At 42.7% G+C, this 27604-nt stretch overlaps 1 protein-coding gene across 2 annotated transcripts in view; it reads right to left on the bottom strand.

Annotated features, from left to right (window-relative positions):
- Top3a (DNA topoisomerase III alpha) overlaps positions 1–27594 on the bottom strand; it is a 32908-nt gene extending 5314 nt beyond the window's left edge. Inside the window, exons 1-17 of one of the 2 annotated variants that reach the window (XM_051180495.1) lie at positions 27375–27594; positions 27089–27243; positions 17912–17971; positions 15990–16063; positions 15208–15283; positions 12207–12315; positions 11116–11259; positions 10831–11001; positions 10468–10568; positions 10104–10178; positions 8376–8458; positions 6406–6613; positions 5041–5226; positions 4780–4909; positions 2490–2603; positions 2221–2386; positions 520–663 (exon numbers count right to left, since the gene is read on the bottom strand). In XM_051180495.1, coding sequence (XP_051036452.1) covers positions 520–663; positions 2221–2386; positions 2490–2603; positions 4780–4909; positions 5041–5226; positions 6406–6613; positions 8376–8458; positions 10104–10178; positions 10468–10568; positions 10831–11001; positions 11116–11259; positions 12207–12315; positions 15208–15283; positions 15990–16063; positions 17912–17971; positions 27089–27193 — 1946 coding nt within the window. In that variant the 5' untranslated portion in view covers positions 27194–27243; positions 27375–27594. Of the gene's footprint in view, positions 1–519; positions 664–2220; positions 2387–2489; positions 2604–4779; positions 4910–5040; positions 5227–6405; positions 6614–8375; positions 8459–10103; positions 10179–10467; positions 10569–10830; positions 11002–11115; positions 11260–12206; positions 12316–15207; positions 15284–15989; positions 16064–17911; positions 17972–27088 lie in introns of both variants that reach the window. The other variant, XM_051180494.1, reaches the window with a different exon arrangement.
- Between the last annotated feature and the right edge of the window lie 10 nt (positions 27595–27604).

Genomic DNA, 27604 nt, shown 5'->3' with positions numbered 1-27604 from the left:
TGTGGTGCACATACAGACAAGAGGGCAAAGACACATAAAATAAAAACAACAGTTAAAAAAAACAACCCACCCTCAATGTAGCTTTGTGAAGTAGATGAGACCCTTGCACATGGTGTGCGTATGGGGGGCAGGGGTTAGCAGGAGTGGCAGATTATTTTATGTGACTGGTGCCCTCAGAGATCAGAAGAGGGCAGCAGATTCCCTGGAACTAGAGTTATGCATGGTTGTGAGATGCCTGTAGGTGCTAGGAACCAAACCTGGGTCCTTTGTAAGAGCATCCAGTACTCATAACTGCTGAGTCATTAGTCTACTCTGCCTCCTTTTTAATGAAATATAAATTCCCATAGCATTCGGCACCCAAATGCTACCTTGATACCCTCACAGTTGTATCATCTTACCCAGTGTCCACCAACAACAGGTCTACCTCTACATAATGGACTGATGGAGCCTTTGAGAGCTAGCTAGCTGGTCAGCCGAGCATATACTGTGTAAACAGGTAAAAGGGAGACAGGTACTAACCCACCACTCTTCTTGGTCTTAAGGACCATATCCTTGTTGCACTGTGGGCACTTTCGAATAGGCTCTGGTATGGCTGGGAAGATCTCTTCTTGCTGGGCCATCTCTGTCCCTTCTCCTAAGTACTGAGATAAGGCCTCATCCAATCTGAAGAAAAAGCAGATATGCAAACCATTTTCAGGCCTTTATTGCGTTCTTAGGTGTCTATAATACACAGGAGAGTAGAACCAGTTGGTTAGCCACAGGCCAATGTAGAAAACAGGGCAGAGAAGAGATGGAGCTCTCCATCCCACTGTCCCTGGCTCTAGGCCCCTAGCATGATGCCAGCTCTAGGCAGACACAAATCATACAAATTTAGCAATGTCTATCTATATCCCTGCCACAGGGTAGTATCAATGATTAAAAACACAAACTGGGGCTGGCATAAAGGTTCAGTGGGTAAAAGTACAAGTCAGAGAACCTGAGCTTGATCCTGGGAACGCCCCCAGTGTAAGAAGAGAACTATCTTCTAAAAAATGTCCTCTGAGTTGCTAACATTTGCCTTGGCATGTACACACTCACACTCACCTAGCATGTGCGCACATTTCTTGCCATCCATATAATAGCCATATAGAATATTGTCCAGTGGATACCACCTGTATATCCTAATTCAAATTAGTCCTGCACTTACCTAGAATAAGTCAGACCCCAAAGAATGAGAGCTCAATGACCAACACTGTTTCTCTTTCAGGATGTGACCTGTGCTTCTGACTATAAAAGGGGGCTTCCCACAGTCTGATTCACTGGGTGGCTTATATAACTCAGAACAGCCAGACAGGAGAGATATTAAGGACAAAGAGTGTATTGCTGTGCTTTCCCTGGGTGTACTGAGATGTTTGAAAGAATTGAACACAGTCTTTATTTTGTCTCCAATACTTAGACACAACTGGTAGACCATGAGCCACCGTGACCAACTTAGCCTTGAGTACCACCCTAGAGCTGCTGAAAGTACCCAGCCTTCTAGCCTTATGGAAGTGTACCCTGGGAATTAATCCTAACTGTGGCTCAGTAGGTGCTTTCCATCAGCCAAGTGTCTGGCAAACAAAGATATTATCATTCTAGAGTCCAAGTGTGCCAGGAAATCAAACTAAATATGTTTATATGCATGAATCATACCATCCGGTTTAGAAAAATATTAATTTTTTTCCTTTTTTTTTCTGAGACTGGGTTTCATTTTGTGACCCAAGATCTCCTTGAATTCACAACAATCTTGCCTCAACCACTCAAGTGCTAAGATGACATGCAAAAGCTACCATCCTTGGCTTGCAAACATATTATTTCTAACAAAACACATACTCTGTTCACTAACTGGCCACCTCTAAATGCTTCAGAGAATGAATGGATTCCACACTAGAACTTGGATTAGCTGATTTAAAGGACTGTTGCCTAATTCAAAGTAGAATTAAAAAGCAAAGAATGGCACTTCTAAAGCTCAGAACCATTAGAGACACTTTCTATAGAATGGAATAAACCAAACCCAGGAGGGAAAATCCAAGGGACAGTGCCTGTATAGCTAGCCCCTCTCCCACAGGGCAATTGTTGAATATGAACCAGTAGGGCCTTGATGTCTTCATTCAGTTGAACCTCCCTAGGGGCTTGCAGGCCTCTCTAGGAAGTGCTATGGCATGGCTGCAAGCTACGGGACCACTCGGACAGGGCACTCACTTCTTTGCCTTAGCTACTGCTTCAATGAAAACTTGCTTGTATTTCTGCACTTGCTGCCTTAGAACTTGAAACTTATCCTTCTTGCCCTCACAGATGAGCTTGAGATCAGCTTCAAGCTCGGCACGGAGGTCGGGCTTGGACATCTCATAGCCCATAGAATCATAACCTGCAAGAGAAGAGCAGAATTGTGAGGTTCTAAATAACACCACCAGGAACTTGGACACTTTGGCCTCCCCATTGTTGACATCGCAACCTCTCTCCTGCTTTACCTTCCACAAGTCCCATGCCCAGGTGCCCAGGGAGGAACCGCTTGTCTGAGGTAAGTCCCACATACATCCGGGCTTTGATGGTTTCAATGTGTTCTGCATGAGTTGCATCAGTACCTAGAAACCATTTCCTTATTATTATCATCGTCATCATGACAAGGTTTAGTATAGCCCTAGCTGGCTTTGAACTTCCATCCAAGGCTGTCCTTGAACTATGAATCCTCTATATCCCAACTGCTGAGATTGCAGGTATTTGCCACCATGTCCATCTCATGTCCCCATTATTCTGAGGTGACACAGCCTGTGGGTACCTCATTTGCCTGGACAGTTTTTGCAGGCAAGATCTCTTATTCACATCTGACTTACACTAGCAATCTCAGAGGCCATTGTGGATGCACGGATAAAGATTCACGGGACTAAGCTCAAATATAGATTAAATATAAAATTTATTTCAGGGAAGTCACTTATACAAGAAGCAGATGGCCACTGCAGGTTCCCGCTCTAAGGATGCACACCGACTGCTCCCTGTGACCTGACCCGATGAAAGAGAGCGAGCCACCTGTCCTGATCCCAGACCTAAACCACCCTGCCATGTCTGCACCTGTGACCATGCTACAGGTGCGGACGGGGTGAATATCTCACTATAGGACACTTTGGTTCTCCTCCCTCCTAACATTCAATTGCCAATTGAATGCCTAACATTAGAATTGCCAATCCCGGAGGGAGGGAGGAAGAGAGAGGGAACTGGGATCGACATGTAAAATAATAAATTAAAAAAAAAAAAAAAAAGAATTGCCAATCCCAGCCTCAAAACTTCTCAAAGCCTTTCCCTTTCCTGTGTCAGACTGTGGCTGAGTGGCCCGTAGCAACACCTGCACTTCTCCAGTATTGCTTTGTCCATCTCTATTCGAATCTACTTCAAACTGTAGCCAGAGGGACCTTTTAAGTGTAGCTGTGCTGCTAGGAGATACAAACCAAAATTTCAGTGAAATGCCAAACCACATCTGGCTTATTTTTAACTTTGTCTCTGCCTGGGTACACGCATGTGGTTGCAGGTGCCCATGAAGGGACATCAGATCTCCTGGAGCTGTGGTTACAGGCTTGTGAGCCATCTGACATGGGAGCTGGGAACAGAACTCAAACCCTTTGAAGCAGCGTGAAGCTCTCTTCACTGCTGAGCCATCTCTCCAGCCCCTGGAATTGTACTTTTTTGAGGCAGGATCTTGCTATGTATGCAAGGATAACCTTGAACTCCTCATCTTCCTGCCTACCTCACCCTCCTAAGTGCTGGGACTATAGACCCTGCTACTCCTTTAAATTTTGAGATAGGGACTTCTTGAATAGCCCAGCCAGTTCAGCCCTGGAACCTGCAATCTTCCTGACTCAGCTCTTGAGTTATTTATTTTTTGGCTTTTGGTTTTTTTCTGTGATGGGGTTTCTCTGTGTAGCCCTGGCTAACCTGTAACTCACTCTGTAAACCAGGTTGGACTCAAACTCAGAGATGCACCTGTCCCTGCCTCCTGAGTTCTGGGATTAAAGTTGTGTGTCACCACCATCCAGCTATTTGTTTTTAATCAAAATAAACAACCAATCCAAAGGGCATAAGGTACCCTCACCTGACTCTTGAGTCACAATAAATACATATATCTTTACAAACCTATATCATAATAAACACCATGAGTTATAATAAACACCTGTATCGTCAGGCATGGGTGGCACACGCCTTTAATCCCAGCACCTGGGAGGCAGAGGCAGGCGGATCTCTGTGAGTATGAGGCTAACCAGGTCTTCAAAGAGAGTTCCAGGACAGCATCCAAAACCTAGAGAAAAGCAAAAAAAAAAAAAAAAAAAAAAAAAAACAAACAAAACAATAAACAACTATATCAAGAACACTGGGAAGACTGGGGTCCCCCAGGCTCAGTGTCAGAGAGCTTGACTAGCATGTACAAGACTCTGGGCTCTACCCCAGCACTGTAAAAACAAACTAAAAACAGCACATTAGTCATGGAGTTATTTGTATAGCATATTAACAATGTACAAACTTGCGGAGCTTAGGTAAGTTCTTAACTTCTGCTGGTTTGACTTCACTGTGTTTTTTTTTTTTTTGAGTTGGGGTTTGGAACGGAATCAGGGTTTCGTGTAAGGTGGGCAAGTGCTCTGCCACTTAACTACACTCTAGCCCTTCACTTAAACTATAGGATAGGGATAGGAATATGATGCCTTCCCTGAGAGGAGGTCACGCTTGGCCTATAACATGTCCAAAAACCATGAGCTCCCCACTCAAGATACTGACCGATACCATGCTTCTCCATGAGGGCAATGAGGTCAGCCTCAGTAAGCAGCTGGGGTGGGCTAGTCTCCCCATCCACCATTTCCACGGTGCTGGGCTGAAAGCAGAAGCCTTGCTCATAGACAGGGAGGAGCTATAGGAGGAGCAGGTATGGAGTTCAGATCGTTTTGTCATCACACTGGGTTCAGCTCTACTCCATCAGGCAACACAGGGCTGGAGCACAACTGCTGCCCCTCTCCCGGGTGGGGCCCACCTCCTCATCACCTTGTCACTCCAGTGATCATATGGGTACACATCCAGGTAGTTACGAGCCAGAATTATGAGGCCATGGGCTACAAAGCGTTCCTGAGCAATGTCAATCTCTACGGTAGTCTCTTGCCCTTGAGCATCTTGGGAGCAACAAGCCAGGAAATGGCGAACGATGAACTCATATAGTCGCCGCTCATCTCCCTAAAGAAAAAAAAGAACGTTAAATTTCCAAATAGTATGTCTCAAGGACACAGTACTTCTGGAGTTTCAACTTGGTTTATTCCACTGTGAGCTGGAAATCTGCACAGAATAGAACACATGGCTCCTCAGCCCTGCAACACTGTGACACTGTGAGTCCACGGGAAGCTATGCTCTCCTAGATTCTTTTTTTTTTTTTGAGATAAGGTATCTTTATGGAGTTCTGCTTAGCCTACAACTAACAGAAATCTGCTTGCCTCTGCCTCCTGAGTGTCAGGATCAAAGGCATAAGCCACAAGGAAAAATTTACAATCCTAACCAGGCAAAGGTAAGCAAGGGATTCTTTGATAATGAGCCTCATATAAACAGAAACAAGGTGAAAGCACAAGAAATTAGCAAGACACTTTCTGAATAGAGACAGGCAGGACTGGACATTATGGCTTTCTGTTACTTTCATGCATGCACTCAAACTGTGATTTGTTAGGGGTAATATTCCATTAGTCAGGCATGCAAGGATTTAGTGAGGCTCACGATACTGAAAAAGCTCAGGAGACACTCAAATACATAACTAACAATCCCATCCCTCTCCCCCTCCTGAGACAGGGTTTTTCTATGTAGCTCTGGCTATCCTGAAACTCACATTGTCTACCAGGTTGGCCTCTGCCTCCCAAGAGCTGGGATTAAAGGTGAACACTACCAACCCCCCCATTCACAATTCCCCTTTAAAGGATTCATTTATCCACTTCATCTCCCAAGAATGTCATTGTTTATAAGCAGTAAATATAAAATATGCATACAAATACATTAACTATTTGGGAAGATCTCCAGTTACTTCCTTTGAATCAATTCTGACCTCCACACATGTGCTGTGGCATGTGTGCCCTTCCAATAAATAAAATGTAATAAAAACAACAAATCTGGGTATGGTAGCACATTCTTTTAATCCCAGTACTTGAGAGCTTGAGGCCAGCCTGGTCTACATAGTGAAACCTTGCTTTAATATAAAGGCTGGAAAAATTTAAAACAAAAACAGATTCACTGAAGGCTTTCTTCATTCCCCTCCTGAAATGAAAGATGTTTTGGTATCACTACTGCCAAAACCCAGAGCCCACAGAGCCTGCCTTCCTACCCACCCTGCACCTGGGCTGTGTTCCAGCAGGACTCACACTCAGACAAACTAACCTGTAAGCTGCTGGTGTATTTGGTGGGGTGAATGGGAGGGTGAGCTTGATCAGATTTGTTCCCATTTCGTGGAGTGGGGCCACCTCGCTCTAGAATATTCTGAGCAAACGCTCCCCAGTGTGGATCCAGGGTCTGCTGCTCCACCAATGCAGCCAGGTTCAAGTCTTTGGGGAAGATGTTTGTTTCTGTTCGGGGGTAGCTAATGTACCTAAGAGAAAAGTACACCAAAATGACACGATTAGGCTCTTTCACTGGTTTGAAACCATTGGAAGTTGTAGTCACCCACATGACACTGCTAATGTAACCATAAACTACCTAAGATAGTTGGAGATAGAGCTCCTTAAGGGGTGAAAAGCATGGGCTTTCCTGCTAGGCCATTCTAGAAACCTATAAACAAGAAAGCAGAAGCACAATATAGGGTAAAGGTCTAATACTCTACAGTTCCTCATAGCTCCAGGCATACCACTGGCCCCTCTTAACAATCAGTCTGACAGAAGGATCCTGTGTGGTGTGAGCCTCAATGGACATGACTGTTCCAACAGCACATTCTCTTAGAAGTTTTTAAATATTAACTTTGTTATTTTATTTATGTGCTTTACTTATAAATACATATGTGCACCATCACTGTGCCTGGGATTCCAGAAGCCACTTTGGATCCCCTAGATTTAGAGTAAGAGATGGTTGTGAGTCACCAAGTAGATGCTAGGAATTGAACCTGGGTCTTCTGTAAGAGTAGCCAGTGATCTTAACCACCAAGCCACCTCTCCAGGCCTCTATAACTTTTCTTAAAGCACATAAAGAATAGTGTTGCCCAGGTATTGGAAAGATGTCTCAGAGCACTTCCTCCAGAAGACCTGGGTTCAATTCTTAACATCCACAAGGAAGCTCACATCTCACATCTGTCTGTAATTCCATTTTCAGGAGATCCAATTCCTTCTTCTGGCTTCTTCTGGCACCAGGCACACATGTGGTGCACAGACATACATGCAGGCAAACACCGATATGAATAGAATATAAACAAATAAACCAAGGGAAAAATAAAAAAAGAACTGTTGATATGACTCAGTGGTAGTGTCTGAGTGTCTAGCATGTGTGAAGGATACCTAGATTTAATCCTTAGTGTTAGAAAAAGGAAGAAATTAGAATGTTTTGTTTTACTTTCACATACAACTTTAAAATACACTATGTATTTTGTAGCATGATTAATTAAAACCCAGAGACAGATATTGGGGTTCAAGCTGAAGATAAGAGAGACAAAGCAGCTGGCCACTACCTCTTACATCTACCTCAGACTGAAAGGCTGTCCTGTCCTCAGCATGGCTGGAGAATAAGTCTCTAAGACTGACTACTGAATGCCCTGCCCCTATCTTATATACCTCTCTAGAGCTGGGATTAAGGGCGTGGGATCCCAAGTCATGAGATATCCTTTGTGTGAGCAGTTTCTCTTTTAGATTAATGTAACCCTGGGTGGCCTTAACTCACAGAGATCCATCTGATTTTGTCTCTTGAGTCCTGAGATTAAAGTTGTGTGCCTCTACTGCCCAGCTTCTATAGCTAGCTAGTGTAGCTGGTGAAATTAAAGGTGTGGTTAGATTTGCACTATGATCTCAAGTGGCTTTATTAAATAATAAACAATGTATCACTACAGTATTTTATATTTACAACACTCAGTTTGGACAACCCACCTTCTATGCTCTCAAGCAGTGGTAAGTGGACAGTAAGGACACTTCACTGCTAAGACACTCACTGATCCCAGAGGTATGAAGATCCTAACAGGTAAACAGATCCTAAAGGTGCTGCCTGTTGGATGACACGTGCCAGGACCCAGGAGAACTGCTGAGAGGTCAAGAGTAGCATTTAGCATAATGGTAGTATGCTTACCACTGTGTGCAAGGCCCTGGATCAAATTCATAGTATGACAGGCAGGGAAGGGGGTGGTTTCAGCTTGCTCGGTGATCTCTTACACTTACCCTTGTGTGTAGAGCTTTTCGGCAATCCTCATGGTTTCTTTAGCATTTATTCTCAATTTCCGAGAAGCCAGCTTCTCTAGCTCCTGTCAACAGAGTTAGAAGTGTGAAGCTTGTGAGTGAGGGCTCAACACAAACACCTAATTCATCTTCAGGGAGTTCTAGCCCTGTCATTCAGCTACAGCCACCATGCCCAGAGGGGAAGACTGCCCAAAGGAAAATTCCTGGGATTTGGTGGACCAGGTAGATCACAACTAGTAAGGGGCTTTGTTTGTTTAAAATGTACTTTTAACAAGAACAAGAACAAAACCAACCAACTAAACAATCAAAACAAGAAAACACAAATAAGAGCATGGTGGTGCTTGGGAGGCAGAGATGAGAAGATCTGTGAGATCCAGGTTAGCTTGATCAATGTGAGTTCCAGACCAGCCAGGGCTACATAGTAAAACTTGTTCAATAAAAAAAAAAAAAAAAAAAAAAGAAAAACCACACACACATACACACACAAAAAATCTCTTTGGTTTGAAACATTATCTCATATAGTTCAGGCTATCCTTGAACTCATGACTCTCCAGCCTTTACCTTGCAAATGCTACGATACCGGCACATCCCCTCTTCTTAAGAAAGCTAGTAAGTGTTTTTCAATATTATGTGCAGCTGATACTTACTCAAGGAGTTGGCAAGCCCAGATAGTAGGTTGTTTTTTTTTTTTTTTTTCTTCTTCTTCTTCTTTTCTTTCTTACTTTTTTGTTTGTTTGTCTGAGACAGGGTTTCTCTGTACAGCCCTGGCTGTAATGGAACTCACTCTGGAGAACAAGCTGGCCTTGAACTTAAAGAAATCTGCCTGCATCTGCTTCCTGAATGATGGGATTAAAGGCATACGCCACTACTATCTGGCCCCAGATGGTGTGTTCTTTATTTTTTTTTTAAGACAAGAGCTTTGTATGTAGAGCAGGCTACTCTTAGTTGCATCAGCTTCCTTGAAAGCTAGGATCAGACAAGTGCTACCACTCCTTAGCTGAAATCTGTCTGTCTGTCTGTCTGTCTTTTTTTTCCTTTTTTTCTTTTCTTCCTTCCTTCCTCTCTTTTTTGGTTTTTCAAGACAGTGTTCCTCTGCAAAACAGTCCAGGCTGTCCTGGATCTAGCTCTGTAGCCGCGGCTAGCCTTGAACTCACAGAGATCCGACTGCCTCTGCCTCCTGAGTGCTGGGAATAAAGGTGCTTACCACCACCACCCAGCTAAAATCTGCATTTTTAATGAGTAGTCTGACAAGAGAATGAAGCTAATGCAGGCAATATGAGAACCACACTAATAGAACACGATCAAAGTCTCGAAATTTCCCCTAGATCCTAAAAAAAAATCCTCTGACAAAGGATGATGGTGCATAACTTGAATCCCACACTTGGGAGACAGAGGCAGATAGATCTCTGAGTTTGAGGCCAGAGTGAGTTCCAAGACAGTTAGGACCCTATTAGAGATCCCATCTCAAAAAAATCAAAACAAATAAACAAAAATTTTTAAAAGGACCAACAAGACATCAAAATTATATGATTATATAAAGGTTACATATATAATAGTTGTAGTAAGAGGTTGAGTTAATTCAGATCTTCCAAGCTTTTCTGAGTGGCCTTGAGATTTGAGTGATATTCCTTCCTTCCACTGGGTCACAGCCCATGTAGAATTGTAGCCCCAACAACAGGAAGTAACCGTTCCTTAGTGCCTGGAACATACCACAGTGTCCAAAGCTTGAGGCCTCCACTTGCTCTTTGGCTTAGATCTGACCTCTACCACAGTTGCCATCGGATCCTAGAAAATCAAGCACACAGCCCACATTAGCCTGGAGTATACCACCTCAAGTGACTGTTGTTAGTGTTCAGTCAGACACACACACACATACACACACACACACACACACACACACACACACACACCCACCCGTCCTCAGGAGTTGGTTTTCTCCTTTCACCATCTGACGCATCCTGCAGGCCCTAGGGGTATAAACTCCAAGCCAATAAGCAAGCATGAAATACAACAGGAAAGTTTCTGGGACTGTATACATGCTTCTAGATCTCTAAGCTCTCAAAGAACTCCTTACCTCCATACACAACTGATAAAGGACAAGACAGGCTGTGTGGTTAAAGAGACGGTATCTTTTCCAGTTGAACTCTACAGTCCCATCCTTGTGGTCATGAGTTACTATATTGGAGAGAGACAAACAGAGCTGCCTCAGAGAAGCCACCATATGACAAATAGAAAATGGTACATTACAGTGAAAAAACAAAGCTTATGATACAGGGAGGAGTTCTAGACTCGTAAGGGTCCTTTCAGTGGACTTTACTATGCTGAGCAGGATAAAGGACAGCAAGGTTGAATGATAATTATACCTTCAATAAGCTCTGCAGCCCCTTCACCTTCCCGGGGCCAGCAAATCCCAGAGCAAAGAACCTTGGGGCTTTACCTTTAATTCTGTGGAAGACTTCTGGCACAAAAGCCTGAATGGCTTTGAACCTCTCCACCACAAACCCCAGTGTTGGGAACTGGCAACTACCATAGCTGATGAGCTGCTCTGCCAGGACCTCAGGGAAAACCCGCTGGAGCCGCAGGGTCTGGAACCTCGTGAATGCAGCTCCTACAAGAGGAGGGAGGAGGAAGAAGGAACAAGAAAGCAATGAAATATTTTTGGTCCTATGACCTAACACCAAGATGCCCCTTAGACAACAGGCAGCCCCATCTGGCTCCTCACCGATCCTCAGATCCAGCTCTTGCCTCACATCCACTGCGTCACTTACTCTCTGGTCAGGCTCAGTTAGGTTTTCACAGGCTGCCCTGACAGCACGTGGTGTGATCTCAGAGAAACGGGCTCTCAACACCTGGAGATTGGGCTTTACTGTAGGAGAGAAGGAAGCAAATAACAAACTTAATCGTAAGTGCATCAGCCCAAAAGCAACTGCTCTTCTTTTTTTTCTGAGACAGGGTTTCTCTGTGTAACAGCTCTAACCATCCTGGAACTGGCTCTGTAGACCAGGCTGGCCTAGAAATCACAGAAATCCACCTGCCTCTGGCTCCTGAGTGCTGGGATTAATGGCAAGCGCCACCACTGCCAGAAGCAACTGTTCTTGTTTTCCTTAAACCATAATGACATCCAGACAAACCAGTACAAGAAGCTGGTTTACCTTTCACCTATTGGTTTAAATTAATAGAATACAAACAGCAAAAAGGGGAAGGGCATTATAATCCTTTATAATAATTTATTTATTTTACATTCTGACTACAACCACCCTCCCTCCCCCTCCACCTTTCTTCGATCTACCACTCCTCCATAATCTGTAAGAAAGGGGCAGACTCCCATGGGCTTCAGCAAAGTATGGCATATCTATCATGCTGTCATAAGACTAAGCACTTCCCCCCTGTATTCAGGTTAGGTAAGGCATTATAATCTTTAATTTAAGTCTTATAAGAAATTAACAATGGGATCAATTTCAGCCACAAAGTAAGATACTTTAGGTGGACCTTTTTAGACTTAAATCTTACTTGGATATTTTAGCTTAAATTTAGGAAAAAGAACAACAATCTTATTTTAGGAAGCACAACTTTAATCCCAGGGCTCGGGAAGTAGAGGCGAGGGATCTCTGCAAGTTCGAGGCCAGCCTGGTCTACAGAGCAAGTTCCAGGATTGTTACACAGAGAAACCCTGTCTTGAAAACAAACAAAAGAAATTATTTTTAATGATGTGTATTTCATGGTTCTGTGTATGAATCAGGAGGGACTATGTATGGAGGGATTTGGCCACATACCACGTAATAACCCCACACAGATACTCAGCAGTAGACTCACCAGCCTTGCATACATGGATAATCTCAAATCCGATGTTTTCACCTTCTCTGTCACAGTCAGTCCAGATCACCAGTGCCTGACAATGCTGTGTCTCTCGTTCCAGAGTCTTCTAAAATTACAAGGGGCAAGTGCAGTGAGCAGGGAAAATATTGGCTCCTTTATACTAAAGAATCTGACTTAGGAGGCTGGAGAGACGGCTCAGTGGCTACTCTTCCATAGGACCAAATGCAGCTCACAGCCATCTATTCCAGGGGATCTACACCCTCTTTTGGCCTCTGGGAGCACCAGACGTGCATGTGGTACACTGACATGCATACAGGCAAACTACCTATGCACATTAAAAAAAAAAAAAAAAAAATTAAGCTAAATTTAAAAGAAAGAAAGAAATCTGATTTAGCTAGGCAACATAGGTCACATCTGTAATCCCAACTCTGGGGAAGTTGAGGTAGATTGCTGTTGAGTTTCAGGTCAGTCTGGGCAATAGAGTAAAACCCTGATTCAAAAACAAAACAACACACACACATACACACACACAACTCAAAACAATAGAATGAGGATCAGAGCTGGTCTTGGAGTATTCAAACTTGGGGGGTGGGGTGTGAGGGGATAGAGCAGACAAAATTGCTCATGGTATGGTATCTGCTAAAATTCTCCAGACCTGTGTGTATACAGAAGACATAGGGTTTCACACAACTTCATCAATATGATTAAATCCACAACTGAGCCCAAAATCACCTCTACCATCAGTTCTGCTCAAGTTCCAGTCACTGAGTAAGTTCCTCCCTATCTCCCTCTCCAGACAGAGTCTCATGTAGCTTAGGCTGGCCCTGCATGAGCTACACAATTGAGGATGATCTTCAACTCTGGCTCCTTCTATCTCCATCTCCCCAGTGCTGGGATTACAGGAGTGCTGCTACCATACCTGGTTTATGGAGTATGAAGCACTCTACAAAATGAACTACATTCCCAGGCCTATTCTCAGTTTCATTCTAATAAACTTTCCCAGTTAGAACTAAGTGCCTTGAGTTGGTAATTTACCCTCCCCTATTATTATTATTATTATTATTATTATTATTATTATTATTATGTGGAAGGCATGTGGACGCCACAGAACAACTTTGTGGAGTCAGTCTGTCCTTTCACCTCAAAAATTATTTTACAACATTTTTAACATTTTTAATTATGTGTATATGTGTGCGTTGGTGTATGGATTATGTATATTTGAAGGCATGGGGCCAGAAGTATTGAATCCCCTAGAGCTGCAATTAGGGCGGTTGTGTGCTGTCTGATTTGGGAGCTGGGAATTCAACCTGAATTCTTTCAAAGTGGAGCATGTGCTCATAACCACAGAGCCATCTCTCCAGGCTGTTTTGTTTTGTTTTGAAATATATTCTTCATTTGTGTATATGTGTGCTTCTGTATGAGTATATACCACTGGTATGTGGGTACCTTTAGAGTCTAGAAGAGGATGTTAGATCACTTGGAACTGGAGTTACAAACATTTCAGAGCAGCCTACCTGGATGCTGGGAATTGAACTTGGGTCCTTTGGAAGGACAGGAAACACTTTTCAGCACTGAGCCACATCAAGCCCTCTTTCCACCTCTACATTGGTTCCTAGCAGTGAACACAGGCCACCAGGCTTTTGCTGGCCTGACAATTTTCTTTTCTTTAAAACAGGGTTTCCTCTCTGATCCTTGGCTGTCCTGGAACTTACCCTGTAGACTAAGCTGGCCTATAACTCACAGAGATCCTCTGCTTCCTCCACTGCCCAGTTTGTTTTTTTGTAAATTTTTTCAAGACAAGGTTTTGCTAAGTAGTCCTCATTGGCCTTGAACTTGCAATAATCCTCCTCTTACTTGGAAGTAAGGGATGTGAATCCATATTGCTCCATTTGGGGGGGGGGGGCGTGGGGTTTGAGACAGGGTTTCTCTGTGTATCTTTGGCTCTCCTGGCACTCACTCTGTAGACCAGGCTAGCCTTGAACTCACAGAGAACTGCCTGCCTCTGCCTCCCGAGTGCTGGGATTAAAGGCATGAGCCACCACCGCCTGGCAATATTGCTCCATCTTATTTTGAAGATTCTAGAGTTTACCTAAGGATAACATTTGTTCCTTGAATTTCATTTAAAGAGTGCCTTGGGTACTTATTTAGGTGGCTCAGGCCTGTCATCCCCGCACTTTGAAAGGAAGAGACAAGAGAATCTGTGCAGGGGGGCCAACCTGGGCTACATGGCAAAACCACGTCTTCCAAACAGTGTTTTGGAAATTCTTTCTACCAATAGCTTTGGGGTACTGGTCTTAGGGTGTTGCCTGGGGTGCTACATGAGGACTGAAAGGCTGAAGGAAAACACATACTCTCTCTTGTGCTGGCTCATGCTTGGCATGGTGGGAGACCCAAGTGGCAGAGAGACAGCTCAGGGTCAGGGGAGACTTCAACCTTGCTCAGTATCTGTGAGTTTGTCCTTTTTCGTTGCATTCTTTAATAAATCGGTTTTTATACCTTTTTGAGTTCATGCTTCAATACAACAGGTGGAAAAAGCATTTAAAGTTATGATACTGGTTGGGTGTGGTGGTATACAGCTTTAATTCCACCAGAGGCAGGTGGATCTTTACAAGTTTAGGGCTAGACTGGTCTACATACTGTATTCTAGGCCAGCCCAGGTTACATAGTGAGACTCTGTCTCAAATAAATAAACAATCAATTAATTATGATACTGAGGTTGGTGAGAAATTCCAATGCATTAAAAATATAGAAATCACTCAGTTCAATGACTTCTAGTTGTTTTATTTATTTATTTACTACGGTTTTTTGAGACAGGGTATCTCTGAATTGCTTTGGAGCCTGTCCTGGAACCAGCCTTGAATACCACCAGGCTGGAATCGAACTCATAGAGATCCACCTGCTTCTGCCTCCCGAGTGCTGGGACTAAAGGCGTGCGGCACCAATGCCCAGCTTTCTAGTTGTTTTAATCTCAATATCACATATCTTCCAAAGATCTTACCTTGATGTCTATAAAATTTTCTGGGCAGTACTTTTCAATTTCCGCTTCAAAGAGGACTACAGGATTGCAGCTATGCCTAGAATAGAAACGGACACACAAAGGCCTTTACCAGCATGGACAGAGAGCCCTCTCCATTAAGAACATCTAACTACAGCAGGTATACAGGTGGCCCTCCCATAGGAAATGGCCTGGAGAGCTACAAAACCAACCAAGCCAAAAAAACATCCAGAACCTGGGAACATTAGTCAGAAAGACTGGAGATAGTCCATGTCTCAAAAGAGAAAGGACCAAAAGACCCCCCTACCCCCCCCCAAAAAAAAAGCAAAAAACTCAAAAACCAAAATAAATAAGGCTAGAGAAAGTAGCATGTGCCAGACATCCAGCACCTGGGAACATTAGTCAGAAAGACAAGACAGACCATGTCTCAACAGAGAAAGAAAGGAAAACTGGCAGAGGATTAAAAGTAAAGCTATGAGCTTCTGCATAACACACTGTCCACTCTCCCAAGCACATTGACAGGAGATGCAGAGAAGAAACTTGAGAGTCTGTTTATGCATATCTGCAATGGAATAAATGCAATCCAGACTGCACTAAAAAGAGTCTATTTAGGGGTATTTATTCTCAAGGTATGATAAAAACTTATAGCAGGTCATATAACCCTAGGTAATTTTAGTATTATAAATTAGTATTTATAAATTATTATAAATGACATGGAACATCAACATGCTTCAAAATCCCTGTAATATTTGTCACAACTTACTTCCCATACTAAATGTACTGACCATTTCCGAAACCTCATCTGGAAATCATGAGCCAGCAAATGTCCAGAGACTGAAGTCATTATCATAGTAACATTCTGAGTACAACAAAATGAAAGTTAGTCTTTCTATGGTTATACTTTGCCAAATCATTCAATGGAAATGAACAGAACTAAACAAACACAGCTGATTGAAAGAAAGGACCACAAATGTAACTCCAAAATCATAGATAGCGGCACAACTACATTCACACCCCCTCTCCCTTGTTTGTTGAAAAGGGTCTCTCTATGGTCCTCACTGCCCTGGACCTCCCTATGTAGACCAGGCTGGCCTCAAACTTACAGAGACCCACCTGCCTCTGCCTCCTGATTGCTGGGATTAAAGGTACCTGTCACCATGACTCGATACTGTTCTTTAATTTACAAAAGAAAAGTATTTATTTTACTTTATGTGTATTGATTATTTTGCCTATACGTATGTGTACCATGTGCATGTGTGTTGCTCACTGAGGTCAGAAGAGGGCACCAGATTCCCTAGAACTAGAGTTTAGGATGGTTGTGAGCCTCTGTATAGGCCCTGGGAATAGAACCTGGATCCTCTGCAAGAGCACCAAGTGCTCTTAAATACCGAGTCATCTCTTCAGCCCCACCAATCACCATTCTAATACCAGTTCCATGATGCCTTTTGGATCATTTAAGATTTCCTTAGGAGGCCAGGATAGTGGCACATGCTTTTGATCCCAGCACTTGAGAGGTAGAGGAAGACATATAGTAAGACCCTAATTTTTTTTTTTTAAGTCCTCAGGGATGAGAGAGTTATAACTGTCATCAATTGGTTAAGTACTTGGTTTGAAGTCCTATATTCCTTCTCCAGCACAATGTTTTGGGATGTATGTAGTAGAGAAATGAGGTCCTCAAATTACTATATATTCTATTAAAAAGGTATCTCCTTATGTTATAAAATTATCAGAAATGGGGATATAGCACAGTTGGTAGAGCACTGGCCTCAGATAGTCAAAGCCCTGAGCCTACTCTCTAGCACTGTATAAACCAGACATGAAGGTGAATGTGTAATCTCAGCACTTGGGAGGCAGTGGCAGAATGATCATTAATTCAAGAAAATCTTCAATTACATAGACTACATCATCACTTGTAACCACAGACTTTATATATTTGGTTTTTCTAAAGGTTTCTCTCAATTGAGGTTCCCTACTTTCAGATGACTCTAGCTTGTGTCAAGTTGACATAAAACTAGTCAGAACACCAGGGCTATGTAGTGAGACCTTGTGTCAAAAAATAAAAGGGGCTGGTAAGATGACTCAGCAGGTAAACACTCTTGCTTTCAAGCCTAATGACCTGAATTCAACTTCTGGAACCCACATAGTGGAGGGAGAGAACCAGCTGCTTACACTTGTCTTAACCTCCACATAGTAAATGAATTCATTAATTAAAATAAATAAGTACGAAAAAGTAAAGTAAAAAAAGCTGACATGTCCTTGCAAATCCCTAGATCCTCTCTAAATTGCTTGTGTTTTACTTAAATTATAAAGGTCCAGCCAGGCAGTGATGGCTCACGCAGTAAATCCCAGACAGAGGATCTCTATGAGTTCAAGGCAGCCTGATCTACAAAGTGAGTTCCAGGACAGCCAGGGCTGTTATACTGAAAAATCCTGTCTGGAAAAACCCAAACAATAACAAAAACAAACAAACCCAAACAACAACAAAAAACTGTCAAATGGAAACATAACCTAAATAAACCCTTTATCCCCCCAGTTGCTTTGGTCATCATGGTGTTTCATCACAGCAATAGTTACCAAGACACCTAGCTAGGTTGCAACTTAAAAATAACCCTCCTATCTCAGCTTCCCAAATGCTAGGATTACATTACAGTCTAGCCACATTGCCTGTCTTATATGTCAGCATTATGATGGAAACACCAGTACCTACCTGCCCATATAGATGATAGTCAAATTCGTAAATTTTGTTGAATTTAGAAAGGCCTTCTTTCTGTAAAGCACAATGAAAATATGTAAAATTTCAAATCATATTAATGAAACAAATGACTCCCCAACATGAAGAATGAGCAATACCCAGGGAGTAGAAGAAGAGGATACTAAAAAAGCAAATGCAACTTGACATGTTAGCATTCAAGAGACTATGAGTATTATAAGCTTGAAGCCTGCCTGGGCTACAGAGACCAAGTTTAAACAAGCAAGCAAGCAAACAAACAAACAAACAAACATATTTCCTGAACAAAGATTAAGCGGGTTGGGCTGTGTAGCTCAATAGAAGACAGTTTGCCTATCATGCACAAAACCATATGTTCAATCTCTAGTTGTGTGGGGGCACATGACTTTAACTCCAGTACCCAAGAGGCAGAGGCAGGTGGATCTCTGTGAGTTCAAGGCCAGCCTGGTCTACACAGTGAGTTCTAGGGCACACTAAAAAACCCCGTCTCAAGTGAAAAAAAAAAAAAAAAAAAAAAAAAAAAAAAGAAAGAAAGAAAAAAGAAAACGAGACTAAATTAGGATCATTTATTAATATAGCTAGTCCAAGGTCACATGACAAATCAATGCTATGTTCTTGTCCATCTGTTCCTTCCTCTCTACATTTTTGCTATTTCAAGGTCATACAACCATTAAACCAATAAACTTATAACTCAGGTCACTGACTTTTTCTGAGCCTCAATTTATGCCTAAATAAAGTCATTTTTGAGGTTCCTTCTGATTCTGGAACCTATTCTTCAGCTATAGTTAGAAAGGAACAAGAACTTCTCAATACCCAAGCTCCCCCAAGCTCAGTACTCAAGACAGTCAGCCTCAGCAGCTTCCCACCCGCTATATGCATAGGCAGAATACAGAGACTGGAAGACACTCAAGGATCCAGAAGGAATACAGCAAAAGACCGCCCTTCAGCCTCAAAACCACAAATTTTCTGCATAGAATACTAGATAAATTGGTCTTGGAGGCAAAATGGTATGTAACCCCCCATCCCCACCTCCACCCCCCACCCCACCCCTGTTTGGTAGTTGGGAATGACACCAGAGCTTGAAGCATACTTGCCTATACTCTCAAACTTGTAAGGGCAAATTTTGAAAGGGAAATGATCAATATCTGATAACTATAAGTACAGTGTTGATGAAATCTAGGAAAAGGCAGGGCTTACAATCCCAGCTACTTATAAAGTTTAGGTAGGAAGATTTAGAGTTTAAGGCCATCCTGGGCAACCTAGTGAGCCCTGTCAAGGTAAAAAAATTTAAAAATGACTGGGCATAGTTCAGTCAGCAAAGTGATTACCACACCAACCATGAGGAACTGAGTTTGGAATCCCAGCACAAATGTCCCCAGCTGGGTCCTGGGTACAGTGGCCCCTGTAAACCTGACCCTGGGGAGAGGGAAGCAGAGACAGGAGGATCCCTAGAATTTTCTGATCAGCTAGCCTAGTCAAGTGGGTAAGTTCTCTCCTTGGAGAGACAAGTCAGAAAAAGAAGGTGAAGAGAAACACATGAAGATATCATACATTATTCTCTAGTCTCTATGGACACACACATTTGGATAAATAAAATGTGGTTTGAGTAAGAATGGCCCTCATAGGCACATATATTTTAACGCTTAGTCACCAGGGAATGGAACTCTTTGAAAAGATTGGAAAGATTCGGAGGTGTGGCCTTGTTGGAGGAAGTGTGTCACTGGGGGCTTACAGGGTTTCTGAGGCCCAGTCTCTCTCTGTCTGCTGCCTATAGATAAGGATGAAGCTCTCAGCTACTTCTTTAGCATCGTGCGTGCATGCATGCCTGTGTGCCATCATGCTCCCAACCATAATAATGCACTAATCCTCTGAAACTATAAGCAAGCTCCCAATTAAATACTTTCTTTTATATGAGGCTACATATCTCAGTTCATCTCAGTAAGAGATAAAGACAGGTGGATCTCTGAGAGTTCGAGGCCAGCCTGATCTACAAAGTTCCAAGATAGTAGGTCAGTCTCATGGAGAAACCCTGCCTCAAAAAACAAAACAAATGAAAGTAAGGGTGGAGTGGCTGACTGTGTCCATGTATGCATTCAGGGTGCCCCAGGGTGTACCAGACCTCCATGATGGGATCTTGGTTTTGGAACACTGTTTTACTTAATGTACCACCTGGGTTCTAAAAGAATCTTTAAAAAGTTCCCCTTGTACCTCCAAAAGTTTGTGCCAAAATAGGCAGCTTTCCTCTGCCCCTTGGTTGCTTCTTGATAAAGTTAACTTGGCAGGAAGATTTCACCAAAGTCACAGGGTATCAAAGTCAGGTAGAGTGTGTTGATGAAAGTGGCTAATTGGATAGGCTTCCCTTCCTCACAGCTGCTAGTAAGGGAGGAGGGGATACAGCAAACTCAGGTATCACTGTTGCTTTCCTTGTGGTTGCTCATGGAAGGAGAAGGAAAAGCCAGGAAAATCTTCAGAGGACGCTCTGAAGGAGATATGGAAGCCGCTTCAGTGTATTTTTTCTTTTTTTAATCTTACAGAGGTTAACAAGGCACTTCTAAATTGTAGCAGCTTAATCCAGACCTTCAAAAGAAGAAAGCCCTGGTATTTTTCTCCATTAGATCTTGACCTAAATTTTGACTGCAGGATAATAAGAATGGCTTCTAGAGAGAAATATCTATCATAGTATTATTTCCTTATCTTACAAAAAGAGCTTTGCAGAAAGAAGGACATTCAGTGTTTCTTAGCTTGCCATTCTCCCTTGCTGGTACATCCTGATAACAGATACAAGCCTTCAAGGTTCAAAAGGGTATCTGAAAGCTAACACAGATTAAGGTGGACACCTCTGTCATCTTGATCTGCCTTGATTAAGAGTGCTGGCTGCCATATATCCATGACTTTCAAAATGTAAAGTTACTTTTCTATGCTGATATAGGACACCATAACTAAGACAACTTACAGAAGAAAAGTTGGCTTATAGTTCCAGAGGGCTAGGGATCACATTGGTGAAGACAGCATGGCAGCAGCAGGCACGATGTCTGGGGCAGCAAGCTGAGAGCACACATCTTGAAAGCACAGAGCAGAGATGGAGTGTGGCTTTTACAACCTCAAAATCTGGGTGTGGTGGTCCAAGCCTTTAATCCTAGCACTTGGGAAGCAGATGCCAGCCTAGTCTACACAGGGAACTCCAGGATAACATAAAGAGGCCCTGTCTCAAAAAACAAAACAAAAAAAACAGGCTGGGCAGTGGTGGCCAGCGCCTTTAATCCCAGCAGTCAGGAGGCAGAAACAGGAGGATGTCAGTAAGTTTGAGGCCAGCCTGGTCTACAAAGTGAGTTCCAGGACAGCCAGGGCTGTAACACAGAGAAACCCTGTCTTGAAAACAGTACCACCAGTTGGGGACCAAGTACTCAAACAGCTGAGTTCACAGGGGACATTCTTATTCAAACCATCACACTTTTTGTTTTTAAATTTGATACAAACTTTATTAAAGATTTATTTTTATGTGTATGGGTATTTTGCTTGCATGTATGACTGTGCACCACATGCCTGAACCCAAAGAAGGCATTAGAAAACCTGGAACTGGCCAGGCAACACTGGGGAGGCAGAGACAGGCAGATCCCTGGTCTACATAGCAAGTTCCAGAACAGCCAAGGCTACACAGAGGAACCCCATCTTGAAAACCAAAGATCAAACAAACAAAAAACTGATTAGTGGAAATAACAAACCCAGCACAGCTGCAGGATACAAGTTCAACACAAAAATCAATACTGTGAACTGGCTATGGTACACACTCCCAGCATTTAGAAGACAGGCAAGAAAGATAACCACAACTTCAAATTCAAGGCCAGCTTAGAATTCCCCTCTATGCAAGCTACAAGGCCTTACCTATTTTAGGTTACATATCTCAGGTCACCTCAGTAGGAGGTAGAGACAGGTGGATCCCTGAGAGACCCATGAGGGTACTGAGAATTAAAACCAAGTCCTCCAGAAGGGCAGCCAGTGCTCTTAACACTGAGCCATCTCTCCAACACCTACATGTTACTATGTTTTATCCCATGACATAAATATGCTTGCTGTAGAAATGGGTAACTGGAAGTTCACCAATGGAAAGGACAGAGAGCACCCTGCTTGGAATCCCCTATCTAACGTTACTCCAGGATGAACTTTACCAGGGCTTTCTCATATGATTTCTGCTGAATGCATAAGTGTCAGACTTGGTGATGGTTTGTTATACCTGCTGCTTCTCTATCTGCTACTTGCTGCTCATTCAAAAGCAAAAAAAGCACCATTATCGATGGACTCTCTAGACTGTAGAAAATACGGAAAGACTTTTGATTGGTGTGCTTTCTTTCTTTTCTTTTTCCTGCCTTCCACTTAGGAAAATCTGTTTATTGAGCACACTGAAAAAGGGTTATAGGCTGGAAATTACCTAGAATCCCGTGGCAGGCTGGCCTATGTTTTCTGTGAGCTTTACCTAGGTGCTTAAAAAGCCTCATAGTTTATCAATATCCATATAGGTGATCTTAATCTATTACATACCTTATATACAGTTTGGACTTAATTGTCCTTTAATAAGATGATACACTTATTTGTCAATATTAATATGTCTCATGATATTAACAAAAGAAATAAAAGGGAGGCAGTAAATAGGAAAAGCAAATGTTAGAAGGATGTAAGAAAAAGAGGCTTTTAGTTGAAAAGGATTTCTGTATGATAAGACTTTGCCCTGGGTTAAGATAGCTATGTATTTATAAAATGAGAAAGATTGAGACAAATCAGGAAAGCCTGAGTAAGTTATAGAAAGCATACAGAAGATGCAACTTAGAAATGCTACATAATATTAATATTTCTAAAGTGAAAGTCCAATCAAACCTCTGCTTAAACCAATAGAGCTCTCTTAAGTTATTGATTCCTCTTTACAGCATTTACAAGGACTGGCGTAAAGAACAAAAAATGTATGTTTAGTCAGGATTTATTTAAAAGTGCTTGGTTTTCCCCAACTTTTATCTAAGTGTTACACAAAAATTAAACGTAGCTGGAACAAATAGATCTCCGTATACTAAAAGGATAAGGTGAGACATACACAAAGAGATATGAATTAAAAAATTAGGTCAAAGACAACTAACTTCGGGCCAGCAAGATGGTTCGGAGGGTAAGAGTGACTGCTGCCAAACCTGAAGATCTGAGTTAGGTTCCTGAAAACCACATGGAAGAGAGAACCTACTCCTACAAGTATTCTTCTGACCTCTATACACATGCTGTGGCACATGTGCACCTACACATGCACAGGCACAGACACAATATATGAACGAATAAAAATTTAAACTGGAAGACTCTCAAGAAAAAATATGTAAGTACATTTTTCTGACACTGTATTTGACAATGACATTAGAAGTGAGCTAGGATACAGTTCTGTGGTAGGACAGTTGCCTAGCCCATGCAAGGCTTTAGGTTTGTTGCACAGTCGAATCCTTCCCAAAAAGATAACTAAATAGCCCACAAGTTCATGAAAAGTAACTCAGTATCATTGGCCAATGAGCCATTATTAAAATGTAAATTAAAAACACAGTACCATTTTAGACCTGCTAGAATGGTTATAAAGTAAAAACAACATGAAATGCAAGTGTTTTTAAAGCATGTAGAAAAGTGTGGTGTCCTGAAAAAGGTAAAGGTAGCTACCACATATCCCAACAATCCCACTGGTAGGACTCCCATAATTGTAATAGCTATCCAAACAGGAACTTGCAAATCAGTTTACAACAGTCCTATTTAACTCAAAATGCCCCTCAATCCATCTAGTCAGTAAAATGACCAACCATGAGAAGAAACAAAGTAGTAATATATGCTACAACGTGGATACATTTCAAAAACATTAAGCTAAATGAAATAAATCTGACACAAAAGCTATGCTTTGTTTTCATTTATAAGAAATGTCTAGACTAGGCAAATCCATGAGGACAGAAAGTGGATTAGTGCTATGTAGCTTGTCATACTTCTATGATCATGTTGGAAGGTAGGGACAGGAAAATCAAGATTTCAACGCTTAGGTGTCTGGAGTTGGGCCAGCTGTCTTCTTCAATGCCCAAATAGTTACTTCTTGGAACTATGAGTTCAGTTTTAAGATATTAGCTTTTGGGGTGGGAGGATTCAATTCAGAGGAAATATCTCACAACAAGCTTACATATGGGTTGTATAGAGATATAGAGATGGTTCAGCTCTTTTTGGTCTTGAAGGGCACAAGCAAACACATGGTGTGCGCTCTCACACAGACATACAGAAAAATAAAAATAAGATAAATTGGTTATTCCAGTTTAAAGAAAGGAAGAAAAAAAGTTTATGGCTAGTCTCCACTACCTAGCAACTTTATGGTCAGCCTCAGCTATATGAATGAGACCCTAACTCAGAAATCCAAACCCCCACTTAACAACAACTAAAGGCACTCTGGCCAGCTCCAGCATGGAGTACATAGCTCTGGCAGGCCTTGCCCTTCTCCCCCATTCCCTCTGCCTTTCTAAAAACTATTAGATTATATCCCTAAAGCTAGCCACCAAGGTCTGTTCCCTTACTTGGCCACTTCTTTCTCCTGAGGCTGACTACGAAGGTCCAGCTATCAAAGTATTAAAGTCCAGCAATCAAAAGCCCTTTGGCCCACCTAATATCCAATTAAAATTAAACACCTCATCCTAACATGGGATTTCCCATTTTACCTTTTCAAACTTCCATTTTCCTATGTGCCATGTCTGTCTGTCTCCTCTCTCTATCCAGGGGCAGTCCTTTGTCCCCCCAGGGACAAATATCCTTACCACTTTCCCTGGCCCCCTCCCCCTTCTCCCTTGTCCTCTATCTCCTGTGTTTCTTCTCTCTTATTCCCTGCCTTCTGTCCCCTGGGGCAAATAAATCTTTATGCTGAGAACATGACCTTGGGAGTCCTGAGTCAATACTTTTCCTTTCAGTAACAGAGCAGGTTAATGGTGGTGAGCATGACAGAGCAAACAACGACATTCCTTCTACAACTAGATAGTAAAATGATTATACTACTACCACCCACACTTAACACACTTAAGGTTGCTGTAAGACATTTCCTCCAAATTGAAGCATGAACCCCCTGACCAAAAGCCAAGGTCCTGAAACTGAGTCCAAAGTTCTAGGAAGCAGGTACTTGAAGACTGTAGAAGGTAGCTGGTCCAACTCCAGACACCCAGTGGTAGCAAAAAAAAAAAAAAAAAAAAAAAAAAAAAGAGAGAGAGAGAGAGAGAGAAAGAGAGAGAGAGACAACAGACAGCTTATCTAACTATCCTCATTCTGCCCCAAATAAATCTCTCTCAACCCTGTCCTGTTCCCTCTCCTTAGCTTTAAAACCTCAACCTAAAGCAAGTAACGATATTTTCTTGAACTCTGGTCATCCAGGGCCTAGGTCCTGTGCCCTGATCATGCATAATCAGAACTATAAACCCACCTCTCCGGCATTAAATAAGGACTGCTCTAGCTGTTTGAGGTCACCTAAATTCTCATCTTTTAATTCTTCCTACAAACTTCTTACTTATCTTTACAGACCATAACAATTCTCAAAATGGGTTAACCAGGGGACAAGACTAAGCTTCGTAATGACTTGACAGCTATCCTTTCTCTACCTAACCCCCATTCTCCCTACATAATCTGCAAGCTAAAGACTGTCTTCTAAGATTGCCAGCTCTCCAAAGAAAGCACTGTTTGAAAAATGCTGTTCCTATGTACTCATTGGTCTCTGAAAAGCAGCAACATGCTCTGTTATTCTAGCTTGGACATACTACGTGTCATGATGGTACATTAATAAGAATCCCTGGCTTTGGGCTGGAGAGATGGTTCAGAAGTTAATAGTACTCATTGCTCTTCCAAATGTCTTGAGTTCAATTCCCAGCAACCACATGGTGGCTTACAACTATCTATAATGAGATCAGGCGCCCTCTTCTGATATGTAGGCAGAATGTATACATAATAAATAAATCTTTAAAAAAAATATCCTTCACTTGGTCTATACTGTTAGTCCCAAGACACAGGGCTACACTACACTCTGTCTTGGAAAACAAAATAGAAAAATAATAAAGAAAATCAAAGAGAGACAGAGAGGAAGTATCCCAGGCTTAGTGGGGGATTAGTATGTGGGGAGGTGGGGTCCTTAAAAATAAACATTTAAGGGGCTGGAGAGATGGCTCAGTGGTTACGAGCACTTGGTTTGATTCCTAGCAGTATTTGTACTTTCAGTTCTTAGGGGATCTGATACCCACTTCTGGCCTCCGTGGGCATACATATGATACACAAGCATACATGTAGCCATAGATGAAAAAGAGAGACAGATAGACATTTAAGCAGTAGTTAGGCTAGATGTCAACCAGTAACCCAAATACCTGGAAGGCAGAGGCAAACAGAGCTCTTGTTTGTTCAAGGCCAGCCTGGTTTCCTTAGCCAGGGCTACATAGTGAAACCTTATCTCCATAAAAGAAATTGCTACTCAAGGATATTTGACACTTGGAAAGGTGAAGTTGGGGGGCAGTGTCAATCCAACTTTGGCTCCCTTCCACTATTTCGGAACTAGAGGCAGAGGTCTAGAGATCCTGTCATTTACAAAGAGAAACTAAGAGCTTATATAGGAAGTACCTCCAACTGAGTGATAATGCAACAGTTCTTGGGATTGCTACCCTTTCCATCTTCCTTTTTTCCTTTGTCAAGAGACTGTCCTATGTGTTACTCCTAGGGTTGCCACCCAGACATAGTCACTGGGACTGCAGCATGCAGGGATAGTAGGATCGATAAGAAAGGCTTGAACGCCAAGTAAAAGGAGTTTGGTACAGGTTTCCAACTCAACTGAACTTCAGACTCAACAAGAAAGAATACAGGATACATGTTTGCTCGCAATCGCTCCAGACTCACAGAAGACCCATCGTCCACAGGTATTTGAGACAATCAGACAGGGACGATGGGCAAAGATCTATTAAATGCCATCAAAGGCCTACGTTTAAAGCATCCCTAAGTCTAAGGACAGCCTGAGGGGTGAGGGAGGATTAGAAGGGGCCTCTGTCGCACTATAGGCGGAGTCGCTTTCGCCTAGGCTTTGAGTACTCAACGCACGGTCTAACTTTTTGTGGGCGTTCCTCAAGGAAGACGAACTGAAATGCTTCTTACCCGCCGCATACGACCATTGGACAGCAAGTCGGCGATCCCCTTGGCAGCGTCGTTTTTCTCCGCTACACAGAGAACTTTTCGCACTCCTCGGAAGGCCATTTCCATGGCAGCACGGGACAGGGCACGGCCTCCAGGCCGTCGCTGCCACTGGAACGCTAAGAGGGTGATTGGGAAAATCATTCCTTAGGCCCTGCGCCAGCAGCAACTCCACGGTGCCCCGTACATGTTGGGGAACCTAGAGAAGAAGCCACGTGACACCCCTCCGAGAGCCACTTTAATATTGCACCTTTCCCAGGCCACTGCAGCCTCAACGTGGAACCCACAACTCAGAATCCCGCTTAAACTCGCGCTCACGGCAAACTTCCGCTAACCGAGCAGCCTCGAACTACAACTCCCAGAATGCTTCATGCCCCAGCACGCTCACCTAACGCTGTTTCTCCTCCTCCCTTCCACCCCGCTGTACCCTACTTTCCCTTTCTTTAGGACAGTGGTTGGTTAATGGGGCTTGTTCTTGGG

The sequence above is a fragment of the Phodopus roborovskii genome, unplaced genomic scaffold (genome assembly GCF_943737965.1).
Source record: "Phodopus roborovskii unplaced genomic scaffold, PHOROB, whole genome shotgun sequence".
Taxonomy (NCBI): domain Eukaryota; kingdom Metazoa; phylum Chordata; class Mammalia; order Rodentia; family Cricetidae; genus Phodopus; species Phodopus roborovskii.
This window is presented reverse-complemented; position numbering and strand designations above follow the sequence as displayed.